Source organism: Chionomys nivalis, chromosome 19, assembly GCF_950005125.1.
Source record: "Chionomys nivalis chromosome 19, mChiNiv1.1, whole genome shotgun sequence".
Lineage (NCBI taxonomy): Eukaryota > Metazoa > Chordata > Mammalia > Rodentia > Cricetidae > Chionomys > Chionomys nivalis.
This window is the reverse complement of record NC_080104.1, coordinates 28,047,907-28,061,097: the sequence shown is the minus strand read 5'-3', so window position 1 is coordinate 28,061,097 and position 13,191 is coordinate 28,047,907. Positions and strand designations below refer to the sequence as shown.

Sequence of the window (13,191 nt, the reverse complement as noted above, 5' to 3'; positions counted from 1 at the left end):
TTTCACACTTGTTACCTTATGAACTCCCCTGGAACCTCTGCTGAGGATGATACAATGATTCCCGGAAGGAATCACATGGCTTCTGCCTTCTAATTTCTACGACTCTGTGTTCACCTACTGACTAGCCATCCAGAGACCATTTCATTTTATTTCTGATGGATTCCACATTTCCTGTTTTGATGTCAGAAATCAATATCAGTACTTCTTCTGATTTTCACTTTAATAAAACAAATATACTTTGTATTGTCTACCAAAATATTCAAGTTGTTCATGAATGTTGCAGTCACGTGTTCATATATTTTTTTCACTTTATTTCTTTCTCTCCTTTAATTCAAGTTTTACACTATTTTTTCTAGTTCTACTCTGTCAATTTTTTTTTTGATTTTGGCAGTGCATAAAATATATTCAATAGTGAAAGCAAAAACATTTATTGTGAAGCTCCACAGTTTCACTGTCGAATGGCTGCTCTGTCAGGAAGGTCACTGAGTTTCACTCTCTGGATATGGTTAATTTCATATATAATGTCTTTTATTTGTAGTATTTCTCTTTTATATAATAAAGTTTAAAAAATTGAGAAAGTCTCGCATTAATAGTTTAATTAGGGAGTCACCTTAGAAAAAAAACCTGGATTTGAGAAAATGAACTTCATTTGACATGTAATTCCTAGCACTTTTTCACCCTCTAAGTATATAAATACATACAGAGTTGCAAATGACTCCTCACACAAATCATTAGCAGCAAATATATTATCATTTAAAAATTAAGTATTGTTCCTCCAGTTCCTATACTACTATGTATACACTCATATTTCATTTAATTAACTAGACTTTTGGGCAGCTGGGATGGATACCAGGGCTTTATATATACTACATGGTCACTTATTCACCGAGCTCCACCCTCAACTGAATTGTTAATCACACCTTCTTCCTATGCTGAAACACTAATAATATAACGTAAGACTGAATATTTCATACATTTGTCAATAAATTTTCCAGTGTTCATCTGCTTATCTGTAGTACATACTGATATTATACTAAAAATCCCATGTAATTTTATTAAATAATAGCTCTTTCATTAGTATATTAATTTAAATTCATTTATTGAAAATATCTTGAAAGTCTCCAAGTCTCATCTCTGTCTGTCTCTCTGTCTCTGTCTCCTCAGTTTTCATTCCTCATGTTTATCTCTCTCTTGACATGGTCTCTTTATGTTGCCCTGATTGGCCTGGAACCCATTATATAGGCCAGTGTGAACTTGAATTATGTATTACTTCTAGTGAAAGATTCTGTATTAGCAGTGATTGAATGATAATGAACAAAACAAAAATATGATTATGACAAATTGCAAGATGAGAATTATTATAATTTATTTTAGGCTGTCTTCCTTATTTTAATTAGTAAAAGTACTTATATAGGCATAAACAATCCCACATTAAGAAAGTGCTTTAAGAAAAAAAAGCCCAATGCTGGGTTTCCATCCCTCAAATTGTTGTTTGGGAGTATCTTGGAGAGCCCCCCCCCCAAATTCAGGCTTTTGTAGGGGTCATTTCTTTTGGTTGTCCATCATAATTTGATGGTAGAACTCTGTTCTTGAAGACACCACACATTTTGGCCATAAGACATGGAGAAACAGAGGTAGCCACCAGGGACCTTCTTCCTTGCTCTCTAGTTTTCATAGCACTGGGAGGTGGTTGCTATTTAGGCTGCTTTTGGGGAAAAGTTATTAATAGCTTAACCCAGCCGTGAACACCGTGAGCTACAATAATGACCAACATGACAACATGCCTATGAATGCAATAGTGACATGCATGTTAAGGGAGATAACAACCACTTCCTGATTAGAGTGAAGGCTGGCTGCAGAGCAGAAACCACATGATTAGTACTACTGCAAACCTGGTCAAGAAGCCATGGTTGGGAAACTCATAGACACCAGGAATGACAGCTACTCTATTTGCTTATAGGTTGATGATACTCCAGTGGATGGCCTCACACCCTACATCCAGAAGTATAAGGAAAACACAAACTGGACTCACTGGAGTACAAAAATAAAAACTGACACAAATTTGAGAAGGAATTGGGAGTAAGGGTGGATCTGGAATGATTTAGAGGGATAATTAGGGAGTGAACATTATCAAAATGCATTGTATATGTTTATGGAAGTTGCATTAAAATGTGGAAAAAACTCAAGATATCATATTACTAAAGAAGACATACAAAAATGCAACCTTCATCAAAATATTCATGATATCTTTGCTAGCTAGTTTTATGTCAACTCGACACAAGCTAAAATCATTTGGGAAGAAGGAACCTCAACTGAGGAAATGCTCCCACCAGACTGACCTATGGGCAAGCCCATGGTGCATTTTCTTAATTAGTGATTGATGGTGTGCCCAGTCCATTGTGGGTGGTGCCACCCTTGGGGAGTTGGTCCTCAGTCTATAAGAAAGCAGGCTAAGCAAACTTTGAGGAAAAAGCTAGTATGCAGTATTCTTTTATGACCTCTACATCAGTTCCTGCCCTGACTTCCCTGCATTATGAACTGAACCCTTCCATGCTCAAGTTGCTTTCTGTCATGGTGTTTCACCACAACAATAGAAATGCTAACTAAGATGATACTCTTCATAGTACGAGAAAAAATTCCAAAAATTATTTGAGAACACAATGAATACTAACGTAATCTTATTTTTAAATATCCGTGCTGGAATCTTCATAAAGAATGAAAGAGTAACAAGATCTTAGCATATAAACAATCAAGTAGACCAATGGAACAGAAGGACTGAGTACCAATAAATATAGCAGCACATCTTTAACCCACCCAGCCACAGCAAGGGTACTGAAAATATATTGTATAATAAATTTGAGAAAAGGAGATCATCTGTTGCAAATGGTATGGGAAAACTAGAAAAACACATGTAGAAAAATGAAACTAAATCTCTTTCTTAACTTGTCTAAAAATCAACTCAAAATGTGTTAAAAATGTTACTTAAGACTTGAAATTCACACTCCCAGAGGAAAGCAGAGAAATTCATTTCATGATCCCAGCACAGGCAATGAGTTTTTGGGCAAAATTCCAAAATCAGTAGAAAAATATATAAGAATTGGTAAACAGGATTCTGTTAAATAAAAACATTTTTTTCCTTTATCACATAGGGAAATAGTCGTAAGAATGCAAGAAAAATCCAATAACATGAAAGAATGTCTTTGGCAGCTATTATCTGACAGAAAATCAATATCCATATGGGATGTGGAGGTCAAAATATTAACAACCCAAGAAAAATGTACAAATGATTTTAATAAACACTTCTCAAAAAGAGAGAAAACACAAAGGCCCAATAAATATAAGAAAAAATACGTCATAGTCTTAAGCCACCAAAAAAATGCCAATCAGTATTACATTGGAAGCTCATTTCACAACAGTGGAAATGAAAATTATCCAAGAAAAAGGAAAATGAAAACATTCCGGCAAGGTTGTACAAAGGGCAGGCATACACTGCATTGTTGGTAGAAGTTTAACATAATACTAAAACTGGTATAGTGAATCCTCATTCCATTAACGCTAAACCTCCATGTTTTTAAGCCGCAGCTCACGTGGATACACTTGCAAAGCCCATGAAATCACCATAGGAAAGTGATTCCTGACTGATCCTTTTCACTGTGGCTTTATGTACAATAGTTAAGTGATGGATTCTGCCTACCTGGAGGTCTAAAGAAGAATGGGTGTGCTGGGTAGTTCTATGTGAACTTGATAGTAGCTAAAGTCATTGATAAGGAGAAAGCCTCAAGCAGGAATATGTCTACCTAAGATGGGGCTGTAGGTCATTTTCTTAATTGGTGATTGATGGGGGAGGGTCCAATCAATTATGGGTGGGGCCACACCTGGACGAGTGGTCCTGGATTTTGTAACAAAGCAGGTTGAACAAGCAATGGGGAGTTAGCCAGTAAACAGCACTCCTGCTGAATCAGCTCTTACTTCCAAATTCTTTTTTTTTTTTTTTTTTTTGGTTTTTCGAGACAGGGTTTCTCTGTGGTTCTGGAGCCTGTCCTGGAACTAGCTCTGTAGACCAGGCTGGTCTCGAACTCACAGAGATCCGCCTGCCTCTGCCTCCCGAGTGCTGGGATTAAAGGCGTGCGCCACCATCGCCCGGCTTTACTTCCAAATTCTAAATTCTAACCCTCCCCAAGTTGCTTTTGGTCACAGTGTTTCTTCATATCAGTAACCCTAAGTAGAACAATGGGTAAAGTAAATGCTGTATATGTGTAAATACACAGCGTAGTCTTATTTACTACAAAAAAGGATGAAATACTGCCACATGCATGAAAATCAGTGGAAACGGATATCATCATATTAAGTGGAAAAAAGCCAGGTTCATGAACAAATATTGCTTATTTTCTGATAGATGTAGAAACTGAAATCCCAACAAAAAGCCCTGAAAATGGAAGAGAGTCCATTGGGGTTTGGAAATGGACCAGGAAAAAAGGAGAGAAGAGGAAGGTGGGCGAGGCCAGGAAGTAGAAACCATAAACTGACATGAGAAATACATTGGTGAGAGTGCCACAGTGAATCTTATTAATTCATACAATAAACACACAATAACATTCATGTAAAAAAGAGAAAAAATGCTGTTGTATTGCTTCTCTATATGGCTTGGTAGAAAGGGCAAGTGTACAGCCAAAACTTATTTGTAGATTCTATAGTATGGGAAGGAAGAGCGGGGAGTTGATCATAAAGAACCATAATTACAAAGAAACTTTCAGGCAGATGGGATTCTCTACAGATATGTTTTTTATGGAGCTGCTTACACTGTAGCTGACATTTGTGGACTTCATACAATGGGGCCCTAAATGGTTAAGTTTTATCATTTATAAGCAATATGTCAAAATCTGACTTTCCAGTAGTACAAATTTATCAACATCACTAATTCTAGCTCAGTGTAAAGAGATATTCAACAATTTAAAGATACTGATGAAAAAAAGAAAAGGATTTTTTTTTTATTCTTGGAGATATTTTTTCTAATTGCTTATTTTCAGCTTACCAATAAGATGTCCTTATGATTTACAAGTAAAAATTACAGATTAGTTTTTTTTTTTTAAAAAAAATAGCTGCATTGAGCAAGTGCCTGCCTTGTTAATGAAATAACAAGTTCATTAAAATAATGTCTGTAAGCAGTAGTGCTTAGTTAAGTATAAGCTTGTTTAATGAGTTCATTGTATGCTAATCACCCTGTCTCAAGTTACATGCTATTGTTTCCCTCTTTGTAGTTCAGGAGTTGCTATAATTTACCTCTTGTGGTCTAGTAAGTAATTTCATAACTTAGACAGGTAATGGAGATAAGTCTTCTACTTGAAACCTTCACACAACTGTAATTCACATGTATAATACAACCTGGAGCAGTGATAACTCCTGGAACAATGACAAGCCGGCAAACGCCTTACCTTTGTGTCGGGGTCACGTAGCTGTTATCGTAAGCCTCGTAGGTCTGGTCATCATATTCACCCCCATAGCCGTCATCGTACCCCTGAAATAGACAGCAATACAGTAACTTTTACAAATCGGCCTCCTTTAATAATTTTTGTTTTCTAAGGATTTATACCTCATAAGCCTGGGTTAATTTCCATTCTTGGTTATATTTGAATATCTTTACAATTTCCACATGATAAAAAATATTGCAGTTTTTTCTGTCCTCTTTGTTGACATTTGTGATTTTTTTTTTTGTTAAAATGAAAGAAAAAATTGAGGTTGGGTGAGTAAGGATGTCGTGGGTTCTTGGTGTAGTTGGGAGAGGGCAAAGAATATGAGCAAAATATATTGTATGAAAAGTTTATAAAATATGAAATATATATACATATATATAGGAAAGGTTTAATATTTGTCACTTAAACTTTTAATCTATCAAAGACACAGAAATGCCTATTTTAAGAGTCATTTAAAATTTTGATATATAATAAAGACCAGTTAGGAAATTAGATGTAATCCTTTCTTTTTGTAACATTATTTTCAGGAGCTAGAATGCTAGCTCTTTTTACAGAGGACTCTATCTTCAGGTCCTAGCGTCCACGTTGGGAAAAACCCCAGTTCTAGGTGACTCTCCTCTGCCGACCTCAGTGGGTACCTGAGGTCACGAGCACATACCTGCACACACTCAGAGAGCATCTAGTAACAGGAACCTCATGGTGGTATAATCTATTGGTGGCAATCCAACTCAAAGTACTGTTTTATTGTAACAACCATATTATTAAGACAGAAAACCTAAAGTACAGGATTCTTAAATTGTGATGAGGTTTCTGGGATAAAATAAGTTGTTATTGCAAACAAATAAAAGGAAAGATGGGAGATTAAAGTGATTAAAGTAATTTTAGTTTGTTGTAAACTTTATTGTTTTAAAATCTCATAAGTAATGTTGTGTGTCATGTTTGAGTAAATTACTATGACAAAATGACTGGAGATTTGTCATTCTAGAGTGTGCAAGCAATTGGAAATTACTTGTTGCAGCTATCGATCACTATGTGACCAATTCAGTTTTATTTCCCTTTGTGGTCATTGACTTGAGCCCTATCCATTCATCTTGACTGCTCCCTACTTTGGCTTCTAGAACTTTGCTGGATAGATTTTTCTCCATGAAACATGCTTCCACCCAATCCAACAAGTCCATACCATTACTTCACTCCAGAGACTTATAAGTCTCTTTTGTCTTATGCCAGACGCTACAACTGAAAATTGCAATTTTTTAATAATTGTTAAATTTTTCATACCTATCTTGATTAAACTTTTGAAACCAAGTAACCTGAAGGGTAGTATTTTACCACTGAAGGACTTTTTTTAATTTTTAAAAATTTATTTTTTTATTTCTTCTATCCAAGCTTCCTTTATTTGATGTTGGAATTTATGCAAAACATATTCTGAGTCTAAAGTCCATGTCTTTAATTGTTTCATTCATTTTGATATCATCATATATTTTGTTGGGACATATGAGTTCTTCCATGAGATTTTTTTAAAAGTATTTTAATTTAGCAAATATTTAATTTTTAAATGAGATATTCCAAAGTTATCAGAGTAGTATTCATTAATCAAGTTTTGCAATTAAAAATCAGTTATAGTACAATAAATGATTTACATATGAATTACTACTGAAGGTTTTGTGTCAACAACGTGGTAGGAGTCATTTTTCTGACCCTTCTCTGATATGCAATTCTTTTACAGCCCTTTCCTCTATTATTTTGTTGCTCTGTGGTTCACACGGTCTTCTGAAGACGAACAGGTTTTCCTAATTACTGTCTTTGTGTAGCCCCCACTGGCCTCAAACTCTTAGTAATCCCTTCTGCCACATGATCCACCATGCCTGGCTCCTAAGACCTCATTACCAGAGTTCCCTTATAACAGATTAATCATCATCCTGACTTCACCATTTTGATGAAAATTTCTTTTGTAATTTCTACCGTGAGGGATTCTTGAGAGATTCCTTGTCTTCCTCTCATTTCTTTTATATTCTATCTCCTCCCCAGCCTAGTTTGTTTTAAGGGCAGAATTAGAAAATTGTTATTATGGAAAACAGTAAAATGATAATATGATAAAACCTCACTTATCCTTTACCTATTGATTTGCAAATTGCTGGTACCTTGTCTATTTGTATTATTGTATATTGTATGATATTATATATTGTATATCATATGATATTATATATGTATATACAGTTTTAAAACATTTGATAATCAACTTTAGAAACAGAGGTGGCCTATAATTCAAAAATCATCATAATCTAATAGTGGTTTTGCATGATTTTGTGAGGAAAGACATAGTTTATTGTTTTTAGTAACAAATATTATTTAGAAAAATTAACATAAAATTTAAAGGCATGATATTTTACTGCTTTCAAGCTTATTTATGTAATTTTTGACATACAATAAAATATTATAGCATATTTATTCTTAGAATTCTTGAAGTTAATACACTGTTGATGGAAGTCAGTGTGGTGGTTTGAATGGGAATGCTCCCTCCATAGGCTCATAGATTTGAATGCTTCCTCAACAGGAAGCAACAATGTTTGAAAGGATTAGCAGGTATGGCCTTGTTGGAGGAAGCCTGTTGCTGAGGATGGGCTTTGAGCTTTGAAAAGCCCAAGGCAGGCCCAGTATAACTCTCTTCCTGCTGCCTGTAGACCTGGTTGTAGAACTCTCAGCTATTTCTCCAGCACCATGTCTGTGTGCATCCTGCCATCCATGCCATCCATGCCATGATGATAATAGATTAAACTTCTGAACTGCAAGCAAACCTCAATTAAATGTTTCATTTATAAGAGTTAGCATGGTCATGGCGTGTCTTCACAGCAATTAAACACTGACTCAGACAATCAATGAAATTTATTCTTTTGTATACTAACATAAAATTTGAAACAAAACCATGGAAATAAGTTTATGGAAATAAATTTTCAATTAACCTTGTGAGTTCTGACTTAATGCTTTCTGATTGTTCCACTGCATATTGATGTTGAGATGGTCTTCTGCTTATATATAAGATTCTATTTTCTTTCACTTTCTGGATGCTTTCTCAGTTGTTGGTGGTTTTTTCTTTGTTCTTTTTCTTTGTTGTTGTCTTTTATTAGGTTTCAATTACTGTGTGTTAACTGTATGTTACTGACATTTAGTGTTTCATTGCTCCACAGATGCCCTCAACACACACTGTTGGAATTCAGCCTCTCTGTGCCCACTTTCCCTCACTCTGTCTATCTGAGAGCACATTCAGGTGGAAATGTTTGCTTCAACATATGGCATTATGTGCAGCATTTGTTTGGCTGTGCTGGCTTATATAAATTAATATCTTCCAATTACACATACTTTACTACAAGTGATGGGATTTCATTCTTTTGAGTAGTGACTAAACAGTAGTACTCCATACATGGAGCTCTAAATATTTATCATCGTCTGCTTTTTATACTTCCCCTTCCATTGTTCTGGATATATTAATAGCTCTCTGAGTCCAGACACTTATATTCTTTTTTTTTTTTTTTTTTTTTTTTTTCCAAGAAAGGGTTTCTCTGTGTCTTTGGAGCCTGTCCTGGAACTAGCTCTGTAGACCAGGCTGGTCTCGAACTCACAGAGATCTGCCTGCCTCTGCCTCCCGAGTGCTGGGATTAAAGGCGTGTGCCACCATCGCCCGGCCAGACACTTATATTCTTGCAGGTTAAGACCTCTTAATCAAGTTTGTATCATACATTAGAAAAGTAATGTATTTTTTGGTCCTATGTGATTCTTCTTTTACTTTGACTTGACTTCATCATATCTACCTTTTTCAGATGAATGATTTCACTTCAGGTACACACATTTACTACTAACGGGGGGTGGAGGGAGCTCTCAGAGTGCAGCTAGTTTAAGCAGCCTCTTCTCAACCCAAGAATCAACTTTCCTCTTTGGTTGACACAGTTCCCAGGCCAGAGGTTTTTTTTTTTTTCTTTTTTTTTTTTTTCCCCCCCCAAGAGCTGTCATAGAGCATCTCAGGACACTGTCCATGGAATCTACCACTGTGGGTCATGAGAGGACTGAGCTGACCTACAACAGGTCTCTAAAGGTTTGATTCCCCCACCACATAATTACAAAAAAACAGTGTGGCTACATTCCTCTTACATTCTTATTAAGGATCTTTTATACTTTCTCTTTGAATAAAAAGTAGGGATTGAAAAGGATTCTGGTATTTTTTTTATCTTGCATATTCAATTTATATCCCATGGAACCAGCTAACTGAGCCAGGGGTCAGGGTAAGTCCCTGTTTTTATGATTCTGATATACTGGATTCTTTTTTTTTCATTTCTCTGTGTTGAAATTCTATTTATTCTTCAAGGTCATATTATGTGATACTGTGTTAAAAAAGTTTTTTTAATAGTTACCAAGCATGTAGTGACCTCTGAGTTATTATCATCCACCATTTGCTGTCACTATACCTACAGTATCTAGACACATGCTTTTTTCAGTTTTTTGGGTTTTATAAGTTTGACTCCTTTAAAGAAAAAGGAGTATACATAGCCAGGCAGTGGCAGCATACACCTTTCATCCCAGAACTTGGGAAGCAGGGACAGGTGGATCTCTGTGAGCTCAAGCCCAGTCTTGTCTACAGAGTGAGTTCCAGGACAGGCTCCAAAGCTACAGACAAACCCTGTCTCAAAAAAAAAAAAAATCAAAAAGAAAAGGATTATAGCACAGTTGCCCATTTTTTTGAGGCCTGTGGTATTTAATATAGTATATTCCATAGCGTAGTCATCTGATAAATGTATACTGAGTTCTTAACGCAGCACAAAAAATTGTCTTTTACAACCTGGATACAGCTTGTCTCAAATCAATCAATCCGAGAGAGGTTTGTAGGATTTTGTAGCATTACCACACCTCACCCCTTTTTGAGAATACTATGGACTTCTCAAGGAGCTAACACTGGGGGTACTACTGAATATTATTTTCACATGTACACGTTTACTTTTTAAAAAATATTACACAGAAAATTCTCAGATTAGAGAGACAGTTTCTCTGATAATACACAATTTCATGAAGTGTAAGGTTCAACTCTTCCTACAAATTAGTTACTAATGAAGAAAAAATGTTAATATCTACACACTATTTTTGTTTTCTAATATTTGGAATATTTTTAGAAACAATTTTTAGTACCAAATTTTTATAAGCATGAATGTTCATTAGTGTGCTTCTATGTGTGTAGATGTTTAAAATAAATAGTTCTGCAAAACAGCCAATGGTCACTAATTAGTTCACAGTCACACAAACAATGTTTGCCAATAGTCCAGCCTAAGCGTTCCAAACAAAATCATAAATTATTCATGATTCCTCCCTTCATAAACCTGGCTTTCTGAAGGGGCTGGAAGAAAATGAGTGTTCTAGAAATTGGACATGGAGCTGTGGCTCACAACCAAGGGGTGATGACTCCAGCTTCATCCTGCCTTCATGTGGGAGTTCCTGCCCAAACTGCCAATTCCGGTGTAGAAATACCACCATGGTTCTCTATTCTTGGCTCCTATGTTGGTAAAATGATATCAGCCACCTTATAATCTTATTACAGGAATTTAATTATATGGAAGCTGTAAAATACACCATACCCAATATAAGATTGCTCAAGAACTGTTTACATATTGTTACATTCATGAAGTTTGGAGCTTTCTTGTCACGTAAGGAAAGAAAATATGAAGGATGAGGGGAACATAGCTCAAGTTAGAGAGGAGAAATAAGTTTCCATGTGCCACTGACGGTGAATGTAGATAGCAATAAAGCAAACACATTTCAAAACAGATGGAAGAAAATGTTTGACAGTTTTTAGCACAAAGAAATGATAAACATTTGAAAGAAAAAATATTCACTCAAGTTTGAATGTCCATTGTATCAGAAACACACAGGATTTGGGTACAGATTAGGGTAAAGCATTGTCTAGTATGACAAGAAGCCATGTGTTTATCCACACAAACCATAAAATTTATATATTAGCATACAAATGTGTGCACCTTATGTGCCAATTAAAAATAAATAAAAGGTGAAAACAGAATTCTCATTAAAAAAGAAAACAGCTTACAATGACTCTCACCCTGCATTTTGGATGTGTATTTTAAGTGTCTCAAAAGCTTGTCATGGACAGTGCCACTGCTCTGTGCGCAGTCTTCCTGTTGCAAAAGTTAAATTGGACCATAGAAAGCGATCAGTGTTGTAGGTCCAGTGATCAAATATCAGCAGCTTCTTGCAGTGCAATGTAACACTAAGACTAAAATACACAGATTGGAAGTTTCCAATATAAAGAAAAGTGAAATGTCTTGGAATACCAGGTGTTTGTATACTATGATGGTTTAACAAAAAAAAAATCATTTGGACTTCTAGATTTATTCATTGCCATTTTATGTGTGTGTGATGAGTGTTGCATATATGTGCAGATCATGTGTGTGCATGCAGGTTCCTATGAAGGTCAGAAGAGGGTGCTGAAATATCTAGAGATGGAGTTACATGTAGTCCTCAGCAGTCTGATGTAGGTGATGGGAACTGAACCCAGATCCTAGGCAGCTCCTATGCCAGAGTGGTATGATTTTTTAACTGTGGAGACATGTCCCCAGGTCTCTCAATTGCAAAGTTAATTCATATTGATATCTACATATATTTTCATTTACATTTTAAATTAGAAGGTGACAGATTTAGCATCTGGTTATATATTATGGAAAAAGTCAATGAGTATTAAAACAAAACAAATAAAAGGAAACATTGTGTCATTTCCAAAGCAAGGAAGATAAAAAGAAAATAAACTCAACAATCAATAATAACAAAGCCATAAAACATTTAGAATTAAGTAATTTAATTAGGAGGGTCAGAATCATAAATCTGTCACTAAAAATTAAAACACTAGGCAGTGAGGCAACTTGCAAATGATGACCTTTAATATTATTGAATGTAATTAGCCAGTCAAATGGGAACTTGACATTTATTAGTTAAGTGTGGTTAATTTGTAATTCTTAAATGCTTGTTCCTTTCTTAGCTTAATGATTTAAACAATAAAATGCAGACTGTCTGCTTTGTGCATACGCTCCTATTACTATAAATACTCATGAAATAGCTCTAATAGTAAGTAAGATATACATAAAATTTTATAAAAGAAACAACATAAAATTCTAATATTTTATAGTCACTACTTCTTTAGTTCGTAAGCTATCAATGTTCAATATCAGTGTTTCTTGTATGTGGGCTTACACATTTAAACTTTCATTCTTAAGTCTTACATATCTCTAGGTAAGTTTATCACACAATCTAGTCTTTACATTATACAAATGGGCTTCTGTAAAGTAAATGTGACTCTAATGGTGTCTTCCAATGATTTTTCTTTATTTTTTATTTTCTTAAATATACATACAGTTTATTTTTATCATATTCTTATCACTTTCCCCAACCATTCTCCTCTACCCACCCAACTTCATGTTTTTTCTTTTCTTTATCTTTTTTTTTAAATTTTTATTTATTCTTCTTTCATACAATATATCCCAGCCACAGCCTCCTTACCTCCAAAGAATAGCTTCTAGTGAGGATGCTCAATAGCAATGCCTGGATACTTCTCTGCTGGTTAGCTTTTGTTACTGAAAAAAGTGCTCTCACCATGGGAAGGCACTATACACTGAAACCACCTCAAAACACAGGTCACACACACCAAGTATGGAATATAGTGGCGCTCAGCAGT

General features: G+C 35.2%; 1 protein-coding gene across 1 annotated transcript in view; it reads right to left on the bottom strand.

The window, feature by feature from the left end:
* The window catches only part of Khdrbs2 (KH RNA binding domain containing, signal transduction associated 2), a 363,837-nt gene that overhangs the window by 29,757 nt on the left and 320,889 nt on the right, over positions 1 to 13,191 (bottom strand). Inside the window, exon 7 of the mRNA XM_057751463.1 lies at positions 5,433 to 5,515. Coding sequence (XP_057607446.1) covers positions 5,433 to 5,515 — 83 coding nt within the window. The remainder of the gene's footprint in view (positions 1 to 5,432; positions 5,516 to 13,191) is intronic.